Here is an 18,238-nt window from a genome sequence, read left to right as displayed (position 1 = left end):
TGTGTCAAAGACAATTATTATTATTTTTAAAAAAGATTTTATTTGACAGAGATAGAAACAAATGGGAGTGGTAGAGGGAAAAACTAGCTTCCCCAGTGACCAGGGATCCTGATGTGGGGCTTGATCCCAAGACCTTTGGGATCATGACCTGAGCTGAAGGCAGCCACTTAGCTGACTGAGCTATCCAGGCACCCCCAAAGACAATTATTTTTAAGGCTTTGTTAAATTGCTTCCTGGAAGGGTTGTGCTCATTTGCACTCATATGGTGTAGATGTCTCCCTAACCATAGGCTCGTAAAACTGCCCAGGCGACCAACCTGTTAATTCCTTGCAGTAGAGTAGTTAAAACCTGAAGATAGAGAACTCCTAGATTCATGTTGTGGGAAGAAGACAATCTGGGGTATAAAAACTAATTTTATCTTATATGCAATATGTGGTTGGCATCAGGCTATAGTAGGTATTAGCATAACTAAGTTTGGGATTTTGGGACAGTGAGTTGCTGGCATTGGCCATGAAATGGACTTTTTGCTGTACTATATTATATATATATATATATATTTTTTTTAATTTTTATTTATTTACGATAGTCACAGAGAGAGAGAGAGAGAGGCAGAGACATAGGCACGGAGAAGCAGGCTCCATACACCGGGAGCCCGACGTGGGATTCGATCCCGGGTCTCCAGGATCACACCCTGGGCCAAAGGCAGGCGCTAAACCGCTGTGCCACCCAGGGATCCCAACTTTTTGCTGTACTAGATTGAAATCTTTTCTGCTAATAGATTGAATTGTGTTTCTACTGGCTAGCCTAGGATTCTATTGGAGGGATGTGTAAAACTGAACAGTTACTGGATTGAAATAGGCTTAAAAGTCAATGTCTAGCCAAATTTATTAAAAGAGAAGAGATGGCTGGAGCTCCTGGCTAGCTCAGTCAGGGGATTGTGAGTTTGAGTACCATGTTAGGTACAGAGATTACTTAAAAATAAAATCTTAAAAAAAAAAAAAAAAAAGATGAGAGATGGCTGACTAAATGGCTTACACACTCAGAATCCAGAGAAAATATTGCATAGTATTTAATTGCCTTTTGAAATGTTTACTGAGCATCTTATTTCAACATGCAGAGGTATTTTGCTCCACACTGGTAGTTTTGTGAATTTCACTTTTTGGATCTTGGGGGAGAATGGAGAGAAGAGGCTAGGCAAATAATTGGCAAGAAAAGCAAATGGTTACAAGGCTATTAACAATGCAGCCTTGTTTATCCGCTCATTGCCTATCTGGATTTCTGAAACTGGATTCTTTAGCTCTGTGAACTAGTTAGCACAAGAACACTTATTTCGTTTTTAGGGTGCTTGGAATTGTAAGCATGCTGGAGAGAACACAATCATGTATATCTTAGTTGGGTGAGTGTATCCTGTCACTGTTAGGACTTGGTGTTGTAAAGGGATTAATAGTGATGAGAAGTGAGCTGGGAATGGTTTATCTGTGGAAGTCTCTGGAATTGTGTCTTAAGTCTGTTTGTGTTACAGACATTTCATAGTGGAGAGGTTACAAAAATCAAAAGGCTATTAGTTTTGAAACCAGAAGTCAGCTAGTCACAGTGTTACCATTTTTCATTTGTAAAGCCCAGGAGCAAAGACTGATTCATTTAATAGGTGGGGCCTTAGTTATGAGATAGATCTAATTTTATTGTATAGGCTCTTTCAAAGTACTACTTGTGAGTAGTATCTGTTTTGTAAACTTTTTTTAATACACAGGTATTTATTTATTTATTTAAGATTTTATTTATTTATTCATGAGAGACACACAGAGACAGAGAGCGCACGCGCCAGCCAGAGACACAGGCACCCCACCAGGTGCCCTAGTAAATCTTAACATTTTTATTACAAGAATGAACCAGGCACTGGAATATGAGAATACTTTCTTTTTTCTAATTTTAACAGTTTTTGAAATAATCATTTTTTTTGGGAAATAGAAAAACTAAGGGCAGGATTTAAAATACCACCCTTGGGATCCCTGGGTGGCGCCAGCGGTTTGGCACCTGCCTTTGGCCCAGGGCGCGATCCTGGAGACCCGGGATCGAATCCCACGTTGGGCTCCCGGTGCATGGAGCCTGCTTCTCCCTCTGCCTGTGTCTCTGCCTCTCTCTCTCTCTCTCTCTCTCTCTCTCTCTCTCTCTGTGAGACTATCATAAATAGATAAAAATTTAAAAAATAAAAATAAAAAATAAAACTAATTACTAGGAACTTGAAATGACAAGTGAATATGCTGTAATAGTATAAAGTTGAGAAAAAAAAAAAAGGTTAAAAAAAAAAATAAAATAAAATACCACCCTTGTTACTGTGAGGGAGCAGAAGAAATGTTTTAAGAGGTCATTTATCTGGGTGTTGCCTGGATGGCTCAGTTGGTTGAGTGACTGACTCGATTTTAGCCCAGATCATGATCTCAGGATCCTGGGATTGAGCCCTAAATTGGGCTCTGCGCTCAACGTGAAGTTTGCTTGTCCCTCTCTCTGCTTCTCACACCTCCTGCTCTTGCTCTCTCCCTCTTCTTAAATAAATAAAATATTTTTTAAAAATTAGTCCTATATCTGGTTTTAGGTCATTTTTTGCTTGTGTGTCGTAAGCTTGCTGTAGATGTTGGCAGATAATCCTCCACCCATTTTCATTCATTCTTTTTTCTCTTGTGAAATATTTCCTTCTAGTTATCACAGAAGCATAATGAAAATTAACTTTTATTAATGATAATGTTGAGTTGTATCATTTGCTTAACATCTGATTTTTGTTTTTGTTTTCAGCACTGGTTAGATGGTACAAAGAGCATCAAAAAGCAAGTAAAAAGTAAGTGTTGGAAATACTGTGAACAAAAAGTAAAATTCAGTTATATGTAATTATATATTAGAAACTGATTCCTAATAAAGAGATCATGTTTCAGATGTATTTCTTAGCATCTCTGCTTTCTAAAGATAATTTCAATTTGATACACTGACCCACCTCCTAAATTATATGGGGTTAGTAGTAATCTAGAGTCAGGTACTTTACAGTTTATTTCCCATAGAAAGGTTTGTAACTTGCAAAAGAGATTGAGTTCTCATGAGGTGCTTAACTTTTAATAATTTCGTACATTGGAATTTTCCTGTTTGGCATCTGCCCTGCTTTATAAAATATTTTGAGACTTTAAAGTTGTAGCTTTTAGAAATTAAGAATAATGAAGTGAAACAATTCACATAAAATGTATCATTCCTAACAAATCAGGGGAAGATACCAATGTCCAGTTTGCCATCCCACTTGTCATTTGTTTTAAGAGGTTTCAGAGCACCTCAACTTTTGGCTTTACAAGATAATGTAAAGCCACCGAGAATTTAGAAGTTAGTGAATGAAGTAAGTGAAATGAATTGGAAAGTGTGGGGGAATTTGCTATGAACAGTTAATAACCTAGGCATTAGTACCCAAGAAATACAGCTTGGCAGGTTTTTTTTAGGGCTGTTAGATTACATAGTTAAGCTTGTATTAGATTACATAGTTAAGACTTGTGTTTGATGCATTTGGCCCCAAACTGTTAGGATTCATCTAGAGCAATCTATTCTTGGGAGGACAGCTGATTCTAATAGTACTGTATGATGGTTGGTACATTTAAAGAAATCTACTGATTGATCTTTTTTGTGTTAGCCTATCAGGCTTTAATTAGGTCATACAATATTTTGGTATGTAAAATATTGCCACAATAACTTGTCTTCTGTCCCCACTTGAGTAGATTTTTTCATAAATTTACTGACTGAAAATTCTTGCTATTTGAATGAATAGTTCCTTAAAAACTTAACATTATTTTTTGTTTTTGTTTTTTAATGACAGTTGGTTCACCCTATTGTCTGCATCTTCGAGTTAAATTTTATTCTTCAGAACCAAATAATCTTCGGGAAGAGCTAACCCGGTAAGACTATTCTCTATAGACCTGTACAGGCTAAACCTAGCTAAAAATGTTGGAAGGTTGCCTTTATAATTCTTTCCAGCTTGTACATCACTAATGAAATGGATCTCTTGCTTTTGATTGTAAGACCTCAGACAATAGAATTTCATTTGGAACAGTGTTTTTAAGTGTAGGATTTTTTTTTTTCCTTTGGTCAATTTCAAAATAAAGAGTTGGTTCCATAGCGTTCTCTAAAGGTAACTAGTGAGTTCTTTTTTTTTTTTTTTTTTTTAAAGAATAATTGTCAACTTAGGGATTTTAAACAGGACTGGTGTGTTTGTATTGGCATGTCACAGTTATTGATGTTCAAAATGATCTATCTTTGGCCACTGGGAGTTTATTCAGATTGGCTCCTGACTTTCTTTACCTATTGAAATGCCATTGACTGATGAAAAATATTAGATCCTGATTTGGTTTGAATAGTCTTAAATAAACTTTAAGTAGGTTATATACAGTTATTTTTATTTTATTTTATTTTTTTATTTTATTTTGTCCTGCCTCCTTCTCATTTATTCACTCACTCTATATGGTAAATCCCTGATTCATACACACATACTATTTATTAAGTAAAAACTGAGTTGTTGAGTCCTTTTAGAAAGATTTCCTCTTGAATACTCTGCCATGAGATTATTGTTAATCTCCATAGTTACATACATGTCTGTATCCTTTCACATTGAGGTGGCTTGTATTGTAAGATTAATGTTAAATTGGATCACAGAGTTCAGTCTCAATAATTTGCTTAAAACCTGTAACCTTAAGGGTTGGACTGTACTCTGTGGCCACCTATTCCTTGCTGTTATCTTATGGATATGCTACCATCCTCCTGATGCTTATTGTCCCCATTTTTTCACATTTTTTTTTTAATTATACAGATTCTGTTGTGGGTAAAATTGTATATTTAAGAATGTTTCTTCTCAAATTAGAAGGGTACGATTATTTTTCAAAGTAGATTTTTCTGTTTAGTTAAATGCGTGCCTTTTATTTTTCTTAGGTATTTATTTGTTCTTCAGTTAAAACAAGATATTCTCAGTGGAAAGTGAGTATTAGTTATTTAAGGTAAACCACATATTAAGTAGTTGAAAATTATTTTGAAAAATAAATTCATAGTAATTATGAAAAAGAAATGGTCAACGTAAAGTATATTATTTCCACTTATTTTAAAATGAAGCTTGTGAAGTTGACTTGTCTAACAAATTTGTGTTTTGGTCTTAGATTAGAGTGTCCCTTTGATACAGCAGTTCAGTTGGCAGCTTATAATCTGCAAGGTAAGCAATTCTTATGTTGACTGTTAAGAAAAAAGCAATTCTTTTTTGTTAAGAATTTCAAAAGATTCAAAGTGATGTGCAAGAAAAGTAACACCACTGTTGTGGAAACTTGTATCAATATCCAACCCTATTACTTTCACTTGTTTTTAGAACATTGCCTTCTTTTCTTTCCCTTTCATTATGTTTGCTCCCTTTCCATCTGTATACCTTGTTTTCAAACTAGAATTGTAGTTGACTTGATAAGTATAATGGGACCTTCTGCTTTTTTTTTTTCCTTGAAAAAAAATGCAGGGCTATAGGAGTAAATTTTTGTAATAGCCACAAAAGTTTTGCTTTCTTTAGTTTTATTCATAAAAATGAATCCATGAAAGAAATACTTCAAGCGTATTTAAAAGTTCCTGAAGGTTATTTTAACAATAAAAAAGTATTTTCTAGGATATGAGATTAATGAAAAACTCACTGTTTTTATGTCTTGTTATATTGACCAAATACTGTTAAGCTTATTTTTTCTGAAAAAATTGACATAAAAAGAGGAAGAAAGAAAACTATAAATTAAGAAAATTATAATTTCAGACTTCATTCACAAAACAGAAGTAAATATTATATCGCAGTATTTGTATATACTAGAATACAAATAAAATTTAATGATTAAGAAGGCATTTATACTTTTTTTTTTAAAGATTTTATTACTTATCATGACAGACACAGGGAGAGAGGCAGAGAGAGCAGGCTTGCCATGGGGAGCGTGGTGTAGGACTTGATCCTGGGACACTGAGACCATGACCTGAGCCAAAGGCAGACAGACACTCAACCACTGAGCCACCCAGGCACCCTTATACTTTTTTTTTTTTTTATGATTACATATTTATCCCTAGTCCCTCTAGGATCAGTATTTATTTGCAATTATATGGATAATAATAAGACAAAATTTTTATGTTTTTTGGTAAATCTAATATTTCTGCTTATTTCATGCTTCCCCTATTTAAGAAAGCATATTTTCCTAGTGATAGAGGGATTGGCACCCAGAAGAAATTTCTGATTTTATTTATTTATCAGAGAGGGAGAACACAAGTGGGAGGGAGAAACAGGCTCCCTGGTGAGCAGAGAGCCCAGTGTGAGGCTCAAGCCCAGGACCCATGCATCACTACCTGAACCAAAGGTAGACACTTAACCAACTGAGCCACCCAGGCAACCCTGTACTTCAAAAAATGAAAAATTAAAAAAATTCATAGTAATTATGAAAAAGAAATGGTCAACGTAAAGTAGGTATTATTTCCACTTATCTTAAAATGAAGCTTGTGAAGTTGACTTTCAAATTTTCAAAATTTCAATGTAAATTATCTACCTGCCTCCATCTACTATCCTAGTCTGTCTACATTAAAATTTATTTTTGCATCTGCAGAAAGTCAGATACTAGCTTGGAAATGCTATGCTTCTAGCATTGTAATAATCAGAAGAATATAACTGCATGCATCCTGAAAGCACACTTTTTTTTTTTACATCTTATTCCTATGTGAGATTGATTAATTCTAAACTTTGAAAAGCTGTCTTTTTCAATGTATGTGTTCTACTTATGGCCTCATATGTTCTTTCTGTGTCTCATTGTGTAAGTTTCATGACAGCCAAGGTATGTGCTTCCTGAAAATGTGATTTTTATATATTTTTGTGTATTTACCAAAGCACTATTCAAGGTAGTGCTTACTAAAAACTTACTGTTTGATTCATGCATTGTGGCTCATTTTGTTATCTCTTAACTCTACTTATTACATTTTTTCCTAAGTAAAAGCTTTTTCCTACTTTCTTTTTCACCCATGGCACTATTATTTACATGATTCCTTCACATTTCATGTCATATCTTGTGTATCTCTTTGTCTCATGTATAATAGTTTGGCAAAACTAAGTCTTAAGGTCCTTAAGAATAAATTTGCTGAAGTACTACTCCCGTCTACATAAAATGAGTTCTTTGTTTCACATTTATGATTTTATATTTTATCAGAATAGTTTGTTACTAATTTTTTTCATACTTCTGATTCAGTTTTTTCCTTTCCATTTTAGTATATATCCCAAACAACTTGGGTAAGCCCATTTGGTTTGGTGCTTCTTAAAGTAATCTAGAGGGCATGTTAATAAATGTTTTCCAGAGTTGTTGAGAAAATAGATGACAGTATATCTGTAACATATCTAAGGGTGTAGAATCAATGTTCAATAAATAATGAGTTACTATCATTTTTATTATTATCTCAAGATCTATATATGTCTTCCTACACAGCTGGATTTTTTAATAAGAATGGAAGTTTTTAAATTTTTAAATGAGTAAAATATTCTTTTAAGGAAAATTGTCTGAAGTATAGAAAATTAGAATTCCTTTCCCTGATCCCCCAAACCCTTAGTTCAGAGGTAAGTAACCACAGATGAGTACATAAATGTTTGTACATTGTCGAGGGTTTTTCCTACTGTCTCCTTTCCCCAAATATTTTTTACTTATTTTTCTGTCAGTTATTTCTTTAGGATTAACAATTTACAATTCCAGGACAGAGACTATATCCTTTTTTTTTTTTTAAGATTTTATTTATTTGAGAGAGAAAGAGAGTGCAAATAGGGGGAGTAGCAGAGGGAGAGGGACTTGTAGACTCCGTGCTGAGCATGGAGCCCAACCTGGGGCTTGATCCCCTGACCCTGAGATCATGACCTTGACTGAAATCAAGAGTCAAGTGCTTAACCAACTGCGCTACCCAGGCACCTCAAGACTGTATCTTTTAGTGGTGTATGATGTCATGTTCTCTGCACATTAGATTTTTTTTTTTTTTTAAGAGCATGTGCACGAAATGGGGATGTGAAGGAGCAGAGGGAGAGGGAGCGAGAGAATATTAGGCAGGCTCCATGCTCAGTGGGGAGCCTGATGCGGGGCTTAATCTCATGATCATGAGATCATGACCTGAGCTGAAATCAAGAGTTGGATTCTTGGGATCCCTGGGTGGCTCAGCGGTTTAGCGCCTGCCTTTGGCCCAGGGTGCGATCCTGGAGACCCGGGATCGAATCCCATGTCGGGCTCCTGGTGCATGGAGCTTGCTTCTTCTTCTGCCTCTCTCTCTCTGTGTGACTATCATAAAAAAAAAAAAAAAAAAAAAAAGAGTTGGATTCTTAACCAACTGAGCCACTCAGGGGCCCCTCTGCATATTAGATTCTTAATAGATGCCTGCTAATTGTTTTTTTAAAGGTTGCTAAATATTTTTTGTTTATTTGTCATAAGGTCAAAATGTATTTCTCTAAGGAAGTCCAGAAAGAAGTTTTCAAAAGCTAAGCCCTATAATTTATGAAATAAATGAGCAGAAACACATTTATTTGAAAATATACCACCAACCACAAGTATGTGATTGTGTGTATAGATGTTGACAAATTGTTAGTCTAAGCTAGATTTGGTTTTGGGAATGATCTGGGTGTTATGACTTACTGGTAGTTTAAGAAAAGAATTTTTCTAATCCTCTTAAGAGTTTTTATTAATAAAATGAGTATTGAAGAATGATTCAGCAGGGAATAAACTGCTTAACAAAATATAACTTTGTGGAATTTATGTTTATAGCTGAACTTGGTGACTATGATCTTGCTGAGCATAGTCCTGAACTTGTATCTGAGTTCAGGTTCGTGCCCATTCAGACTGAAGAGATGGAGCTGGCTATTTTTGAGAAATGGAAGGAGTACAGGTACTTGACATTTGATCACACTTTTCTGGCCAGAGTGATTTTGTATTTGTTTTCTATTTCTGTTCTTGGTATAAAATTTATATTATTATTTTGAACATTATTATTTTTAAAATTTCAGAGGTCAAACACCAGCACAAGCTGAAACCAATTACCTGAATAAAGCCAAATGGTTAGAAATGTATGGGGTTGATATGCATGTAGTCAAGGTAAGCACTATGTTGTGATGCTTATTAAAAAGTTTATTTCTTTGAGATTCAAGATAACTATGGCATTTTCCAGTATGAGGGAGTGCATTGACTTGGCATAATATAGTACTGGGTACTTTGGATGTGTTGTAAACGTTGAGATTAAATACGAGAATCTCACATAAAGACTCATTATGAGAAAGAAGAGAAACAACCAAAATCTCCTAAAAGGTATATCTGTGCTTTTAAGGTGTTACTGTTATATTTTTTTAGATTTTTAAGCTACTTTTTATTATTTCACTTCATGTTCGTATCATCTTGTATCACTTAAGCTGAGTAGGCTATTTAAAAATTAAAATAATTTAGGAAGTTGAAAATGTATAGCTTGAGAGCACTTTGATAAGCAGTAATACAGTTTGTATAGTGATTTATTTCTAGTTTATTTTTTTAAAGATCTTATTTATTCATTCATGAGAGACACTGAGAGAGAGGCAGAGATATAGGCAGAAGGAGAAGCCGGCTCCCTGTGGGGAGCCTGACACAAGGACTCCCTGAGCTGAAGGCAGATGCTCAACTGCTGAACCACCCAGGCATCCCTATTTCTAGTTTAAGTAGCTAAATTTTTCCAAAAAGAAAGTCTTCTTAAAAATTTGTAATTTAAGTGGTAAATAGAATATGGGCAGAATCCATAAGAGCTTTCTTTTTAGTGGAAGTATACCTATGTATTTTCAGTGATCATAATACTTTAAGGTGTTAGTGTAAAGTAAATGCATGAATTTTCCTGAGACTGTTGTATTGGATATTCTGATTGTTGAAAACACTTTGCATATTAATATTAGCCTGTATATAGTTAATATAATTCAATGTGAAAATAAACTATTGTGTGAAAATGTGAAATCTGTTTTATGTAAATAAAGATAACCCATTTTGTTCTCTTTAAATTAGGCTAGAGATGGGAATGACTATAGCTTGGGACTAACTCCGACAGGAGTCCTTGTTTTTGAAGGAGAGACCAAAATTGGCTTATTTTTTTGGTAAGCAGAGTTAATGTTACAGATACTTACTTTTTTTTTTTTTTTAATGAGTAAAAATCGTTTCTGTCAAGTTAATACATAAAACAGATTTTGAAAATCAAATAATTCTGAAAAAACTGTAAATGTTTCCCCTTACCCATCTTTAGTCCTACCTCTCAGAGGTAAATTTTAAAACTCTTCCATTTTTTCCTTCAGTTTCAAGGTGTCAGAATATATCTCTTGATATATTTTATATTTCTACATGTATTAAATATTCACATGGGCACTCTGCGATCATGTAGTTACATCACTGTTTTAATTTTTATTTCTTATTTTATTCATTTATTTTTTTTTACATGACTGTTTTTAGTACTTCTTGTTCCACAGACAGTCTCATTACTCCCTACTCCCTGGTATGTAAAAGGAAGATAATTTGCCCCTCCTTTTAAGTTATGCTTCTCTTATTAGATCCCAAATTCTTTTTTTTTTTAATATTTTATTTATTTATTTCAGAGAGAGAGAGAGAGAGACAGAGATAGAACATGAGCAGGGAAGAGGGGGAGAAGCAGACTCCCCATTGAGCAGAATGCTGCCCAACTTGGGACTCAATCCCAGGATCCTGGGATCATGACCCGAGCTGAAGGCAGACTAAACTGATTGAAGCCACTCAGACGCCCATAGGTTCCAACTTCTGTCATTCATATTTTTAAATTATATTTGTATTTTATAACAAGGATAGATTTTACTTGTATTTTGTAGCCATATTTAAGTTCTTTACATCTTGTCTGGTTTGTTCTAAAAACTGAGAATTAAGAAATAAGAAATAGTGGTCATATTGTTATCCTTTGTCAGAACTGGTATAGAGCTTCATAGTGTACTGGTGTTACATTCAGGAGCCAAAGATGGGCCCCTGGGTTGTGTACTTCTTTGCAGCACGCCAGGATTGTTAGCTCAAAGCCCACCAACATGAAATTCAAATTCCTGTACGCCCAATTAATTTACTTATAGCCCGATAGGTATATTTTTAATGACTTAGAGCCTGCCTGGTTTACATGTCCCACTGTAAATTGTACCCGACATCTGCTCTTCACAGAGAAGACAAATCCTGTAGCTCTAAGAGACCCAGAACCACTACTGCCCTTCAGAGTTCTCTGACCCAGAGACTCCCTACTTGCTGCTGAAGCCATTGAGTAGACACTTAAGTCTTCTCTCTGATCCCCCTCTCTCCTATAAGTTCCTTTGCCCTTTTCCCCTTCTTTGGTGGTAGCTTTGTGCAGTCACCTCTGGAAGGTCAAGGACTGTCTTTCCCATGCAACCTTGTCCAAACGCCTCTCAGTAAAGTTTGTTGCACAATACTGCTATCTCATGATCCTGTCTTTCTTTTGATCAGCCAGGAAATCCTTGAGATCACAAGGGGGATTACATTTTTTTCTTTTGCCTATATAGGTTTTTGTTTTTTCTGAGGTTCTTGGCTCCCCTTCCTCCCTTCTTGTAGCCTTTGAATTACCTGCCTTTGTCATATCCTTAAATTCTTTCAAATCCTCAGGGTTGCATTAAATGATTCTTCTGTTCCAACTGGAACTGTCTGCTCTCCTAGCTACTCTGCAGTTTTTATCTATTTTCTCAGCTAGGATCCTATGTTTCTTCCTGTATTTTCCTTTCTTTCTTTTGTTTATTCTGATATATATACTCAAGTAACTGCCTAAGAGAAGCATGGTGTAGGAGGTAAATTTTTTGAATCCTTGGATGCCTTAAAATGGATTAGTCTTTTATACTTTCTTGATAATTGGGCTGAGATTAGAATTTTAGTTTGAAAATTATTTTCCCTCAAAAAGTTGATTATATTTCATTTATTTTTGAATCCAGGTGTGTCTGCTAGGGACTTTCTGAGAGACTTCAGTGGAACATTTTCATAATTGTCCTTTGATAGGTGAAGGAGCTCTGGGCTATTTATTTACCCAGTCCTTGAGTGTTAATTCTCTGAGACTTCCAGCTTGCCCCGAGGGCAGATGGAACATAATTCATGGCCAGAGAATGCTGTAGGCAGAGAGATAAAGCATCTTTTGTACCACCTTTTAAGGTTATGGTCCCAGGGCGCGATCCTGGAGACCCGGGATCGAGTCCCACGTCGGGCTCCCGGTGCATGGAGCCTGCTTCTCCCTCTGCCTATGTCTCTGCCTCTCTCTCTCTCTGTGTGACTATCATAAATAAATGAAAAAAAAAAAAAAAAAAGGTTATTGTGAGAATCAATTGACTTAATACACGTAAAACACTTATAAGAGTACCTGACACTTAATAGGCATTATGTAAGTATTTGTTATACGTAAGTAAGTGCTAGTTCTTCCTCTCCTCCTCCACGTATTATACTTATTTTTGTACAATTCTTGTAAACAAGTTATGTCTTAAAATTACATTTTTTATATAAGTTATATTGAAAATTAGAATGAGAGTTGTGTGTTTTGACATTCACAGTTGATAAAAGTACAGAGTTCACATGTGGTCGGTTGTTGAGGATTTCAGTACAAGTAGGGGATAGAGTTGGAAAAGGGCCCATAAAGTGAGATTTAAAAAATCTTTTTTTTTTTTTTTTTTTTTAGATTAAAGGTGTACTTCCTCAAACCAAAATTGATATAGAGAATAGAGTTCAAGATTTTTTCCTTTTATTATGCCTTTTAAAAAAGCTGTATAGTTAGTCTTTCCTGTATCCTATGCTGCTGCTTTACACTAGGCATAGAGACTCTCTTGTACCATAGCTGGGAGCCTATAAAATATATATACGGATTTCCTTATTTTCTTAACATTTTTACTGTCTGATATATGTGCAGCATTGGTTTGTTACAGATACTGCTTTTGAAATTTTTTTCTGTTATCCTAAATATTTTTAGATTGGAGGCTTTGTTGATGGGCAGTGCCATGGCAGAGTTATGTTTACCCTCTTAGCTGTTTTCATTTTAGCAGTTAGATGATTAATGTGCTAGAAGTAACAACAAACATTTCCTTTTAATTTAGAGGACATTTATTTTAAATCTGATTTTTATTCTGATATTGTTATATTGTTATAGGCCCAAGATAACCAGATTGGATTTTAAGAAGAATAAATTAACTCTGGTGGTTGTAGAAGATGATGTTCAGGTAGGAACTTTGCATTACTTATTCTAACAATGATGATGTTGTGTGGTAACTCAAGTCTAATATTCTTTAAGAAAGCCTTTCTTTCTTTCTTTTTTTTTTTTTTTTTTAAGATTTTATTTATTTATTCATGAGAGACACAGAGGGAGGCAGAGACACAGACAGAGGAGAAGCAGGCTCTGTGCAGGGAGCCCAACGTGGGACTCGATCCTGGGACTTCAGGATCACACCTTGGGCCGAAGGCAGGCGCTAAACCGCTGAGCCATCTGGGCTGCCTTAAGAAAACCTTCTAAATTAAGCATTATTTTTTTTTTTTTTTCAGTTAACTCTAGTTCCTAATTGATACACACAATATGGATGTATCTCAATGCATTATGCTAGGTGAAAGAAGCCAGACTCAGAAGATTGACTTGTATGGTTTCCTTTATGTGACCATCTGGGAAGGGCAGGCCTATAGTAATAGAACAGATCACTAATTGTTTGAGATTAGGGAGAATGAGGAGGCTTGCCTACAGAAGGAACAGCACACAGGATTTGGGGGCACAAGATTCTGTAACCTGATTTTGGTGGTAGTTGCTAGACTCCATGCATTTGTCAAAACTTATGGAATCATGAATAAATTTAAAAAGTAACTTTATTGCATGCAAAGAAATAAATTGAAAAACATATACATATAGATAGATATAGATAAAAGCAAGTTGGGCAATGTTCAAAAGACTCGTATGCACAAGGATGTGTGAGAGGGACTACTTAGCAGAGAACCTAAAAGAAGGTTCTGAAAATTAGATGAAAATTAAATACATTTTCTAAGTTTCAAGTTTTATTTCGGAGATACATGCAAAAGATTGCCTTATCACATAGCTTAGAAGAAAATCATATAGACAATGGGGCATTTAAAAAAGAAATCTAGGGACGCCTGGGTGTCTCAGTGGTTGAGCACCTGCCACTGGCTCCGGGCTTGATCTGCGGTCTTAGGATCAAGTCCCACATCAGGCTCACTGCCTGGAGCATGCTTCTCCCTCAGCCTACATCTCTGCCTTTCTCTCTCTCTGTCTTTCATGAATAAATAAAATCTTAAAAAAAATAAATAAAAAGAAATCTATTAATGATACACAGGATGATCATTGTATCATCAATAAATGCATTGATAATGACTTGAAGCAGATTTTGCATCTAAAAACTTATTTTACAAATATTTTCCTTTTTATGTAAACGCATATGTGATTCAGTGATATTTATATCTAACCCTAAAGGCAGTTCTTAAAGAAGAATAAAATATAATTCTATCTGATAAGGAAATATGGTCATAATTTAATTGATGACACTTGTTCTTATTTAGGCCATAAGAATTGTGTATCTTACAATCAATGTCATTTTATTTATTTATTTATTTATTTATTTATTTATTTATTTATTTATTTTTTAAAATTTATGATAGTCACACACAGAGAGAGAGAGAGAGAGGCAGAGACATAGGCAGAGGGAGAAGCAGGCTCCATGCACCGGGAGCCCAACATGGGATTCGATCCCGGGTCTCCAGGATCGCGCCCTGGGCCAAAGGCAGGCGCCAAACCGCTGCGCCACCCAGGGATCCCAATCAATGTCATTTTAAATTTGATCTTACATAGTATTAGCTTCTTAGATATCTTTTTGAAGGTATTTTATATACACACACAAGCAAATGTGTATCAGTTCTTTTTAATGCAGAATTTACCATGCGTTTAGACTGTTCTGTACTAATCCTTTTTAAACTTTATGTGATAACTTTTGGAATCTTTCATATAACTATATAGAATGCTTCTTTGTTTTGTCTTTTTAATATTTTATTTATTTTTTTGAGCAAAAGAGATCACAAGCAGGAGGGAGGGGTAGAGTGAGAAAAAAAACTCCTCACTGAGTAGGGAGCCCAGTGTGGGACTTGACTGGGATCATGACCTGAGCAGAAGGCAGATGCTTAACCGACTGAGTCATCTAGGCACCCAAATGATTCTTTGTTCTTATTTAAAAAAAAAAAAAAACAAACTAGGGACACCTGGGTGGCTCAGCGGTTGAGCGCCTGCCTTTGGCTCGGGTCGTGATCCCACAGTACTAAGATTGAGTACTACATTGGGCTTCCTGCGTTGGAGCCTGCTTCTCCCTCTGCATCTGTCTGTCTGTCTCTCTCAGTGTCTCTCATGAAAAAAAAGTAAATAAAATCTTTAAAAAACAAAAACAAAAACAAACTAAACTGCATAGTATTCTGAATGGATATACCCTAATTTATTTAATAAATTCACAGTCAACATTTTTTCACTATATATGCATGAGCTTGCACATTGGCAAGTATTTGTAGGATAATTTCCTAGAGGTGGATTTCCTGGTTCACATGTGCATTTGTCCTGACAGATCCTACCAAGGATCAAACCTCTTTCCTCAGAGGGAGTTGTCACATTTTTATCTGAAAGGTGAAAAATGGAATTTCATTGTAGGTTCGATTTTTATTTCTGTTATTATGAGTGATATTGAACATCTTTTCATAAATTTGATTTTTTTGTAGTTCCTTTTCTCTAAATTATGCATACATATCCTTTGCCCATTTTGTCATTTGGCCTTTTTTTCTTACTGATTTTGCCCTTTATCATAGAAACTGTAAATATTTTATCTAATAGTTTGTTTTTTAATATTACATATCGTGATTTCTTTAAACATTTTTAAATAGGCAAATTTATCATTCTTCCATGGCTTATAGAAGGGTTTTTTCTACTTTGAGATTGTACGTTTTCCCATGTTTTTTCTGTCTATTTATTGTTGGTAAGTTTTGTTGAAGTGTAACACACATTCAGATAAGTGCAAAAACAAGTGTGCAGCTTGTTGGATTTTCATAAACACCTGTATGACCAGCACCCAGATGGAGAAATAAGTAGAACTCTGCCAGAGTTACATGCTCTCTTCTGTGCCTGCCAGCAGGTACAGGCCTCCAGGGATAATAACTGTTCTCCTGACTTTAACACCATGTTGATTTTTGTTGATATTTTGAACTTTATCTAAATGAAACATGACTGATTGTTCCCTTTGTGTCTTCAGTCCTCTTATAGCTGGTTGTTAAAAGTTGGCTCATACTTACTGTTACATAGTATTCCATTTTTTATATAGACCACACTTATTTATCCATCCTTCTGTTGATGGACATTTGAGTTATTAGTTAGGATATGCACATGTTTGGCTTTTGTGGATACTGCCAAACTATTTTCAGAAGTGTTTATACAAATTTACATTCTCACCTGCAATATAAGAGAGTTCCATTTGTTGTTTTTTGCTGTTCGGTATTCTTTTTCATTTTATTCATCCTGATAGTAGAATGATTTTGTGGTTTTCATGTGCATTATTTAGCACTTATTTGTTTAGCACTCATATATTTATTGAATATTTGGATATTCTCTTTTTTGAAGTGCCTGTTCAAGTCTTTTGCTCATTTTTCTATGGTCATATGCTTTTTTTTGTCATTGAAGTTCTTTATGTATCTGAACATCAGTTCTTCATGGATATATATAGGTGTTGCAAGTATCTTCTCCATGACTTGCATTTTGACTCCTTTAATTGTATGTTTTGGATAGAATGTTTCAATTTTAATGTAATAGAATTCATAAATTTTTTGTGGTCAGTACTTTCTAAGTCTTAAAATTTAAGAACCTTTGCCTATGTCAAAATCATGAAGAAACAACATAGAGTTCATATAATATTTTTAAATGACAAAATATCTAAAAAAATAAAATAAATAAAATGACAAAATAGTTTAACTTATAAAATATTCAAAGTACACTGGAAAATACAAAAAATCATAAACATGATATCCTTTTCACTCATTTAGATTAACATTTTTGGCATTGCTGCTTCAGAATTATCTCTTAGAAATAGGTAAATTAATAACACTGTATTCAGTACAGCTAAAGTCTAACCCTCTAGTTGGCCCCTTTCTTCCTGGTAGCTGGCCATCATTCTTGGAGGGTATCATTTTCTTTTTTTTTTTAGGGTATCATTTTCATACTTTGTTTTTACAAATATAAAAACATCATAATACATGGTGGGATTGTTTAAAAAATTTATATAAATAATATATGTGTATATATATATTTTACAGTCTACTTATTTTATCTAAACAGGTATAGCCATATAGCCAGTTTATTCATTTTAAACTGTATATTCTGTATTATTCTGTAATATGAATAAACAGTAGTACATTTATTCATCTTCTATTTTTCTTTTTGTAGAGTTTTAAAAGATGTTATTTACTTGATAATTTTTCTTGTTTTGGTTATTTAGGGTTTTATGCCAATTTTTACTATTCTAAATGAGATTGTGAAGAAAATCTTTGGGTATAAATTTTGGTGTTAAGAAAATATTTTTCCTTAGATGATAAAGCTTAGTTGTTACAACCAGGCACTGGAGCACAAATAGGTTCAAATTCTGGTTTTCTCTGTGACCTTGGGCTTTATTTCTTGAGCTTCAGTTTCCTTATCTGTGAAATGAAGCTAATGATAGTATTTACTCACTGAGTTAATCCATGTGAAATGCTTAGAAAAGTGCCTATGAATGTTAATTATCATTAGATTCCTGAGATTATGGTTACTGTGATGAAGAATGTACACACTTTGAAGTCTGTTGATATATATTGCCAGATCTTGTATGATCCTTTATATATTTATCCCAAAGTATGGCAAATGAAACCTCAGTTGAGGTTTTTCTGAGAAATGAGATCATATCAGCAGAGTGGACCCTTTTAGGGATAGTTTTACATTGGCTATGAAAGTGAACAGCCTGATTTCAACTCTTGCCTTTTTTTTTTTTTTTTTTTTTTTTTTTAGATTTTATTTATTTATTCATGAGAGACACAGAAAGGCAGAGACATAGGCAGAGGGAGAAGCAGGCTCTCTATGGGGAGCCTGATACAGGACTTGATCCCAGGACCCTGGGATCATGCCCTGAGCCGAAAGCAGATGCTCAGTCATT

General features: G+C 34.7%; 1 protein-coding gene across 7 annotated transcripts in view; it reads left to right on the top strand.

Moving 5' to 3' along the window:
• EPB41L5 (erythrocyte membrane protein band 4.1 like 5) overlaps positions 1-18,238 on the top strand; it is a 145,709-nt gene that overhangs the window by 46,309 nt on the left and 81,162 nt on the right. For all 7 annotated transcript variants that reach the window (XM_035702380.2, XM_025429184.3, XM_049097096.1 and 4 more), the window contains exons 4-11: positions 2,791-2,833; positions 3,845-3,923; positions 4,951-4,995; positions 5,172-5,224; positions 8,805-8,925; positions 9,044-9,131; positions 10,056-10,144; positions 13,186-13,255. In XM_035702380.2, the coding sequence (XP_035558273.1) occupies positions 2,791-2,833; positions 3,845-3,923; positions 4,951-4,995; positions 5,172-5,224; positions 8,805-8,925; positions 9,044-9,131; positions 10,056-10,144; positions 13,186-13,255 (588 nt within the window). The remainder of the gene's footprint in view (positions 1-2,790; positions 2,834-3,844; positions 3,924-4,950; positions 4,996-5,171; positions 5,225-8,804; positions 8,926-9,043; positions 9,132-10,055; positions 10,145-13,185; positions 13,256-18,238) is intronic.

The sequence above is a fragment of the Canis lupus genome, chromosome 19 (assembly GCF_003254725.2).
Source record: "Canis lupus dingo isolate Sandy chromosome 19, ASM325472v2, whole genome shotgun sequence".
In the NCBI taxonomy this organism is placed as follows: domain Eukaryota; kingdom Metazoa; phylum Chordata; class Mammalia; order Carnivora; family Canidae; genus Canis; species Canis lupus.
This window is presented reverse-complemented; position numbering and strand designations above follow the sequence as displayed.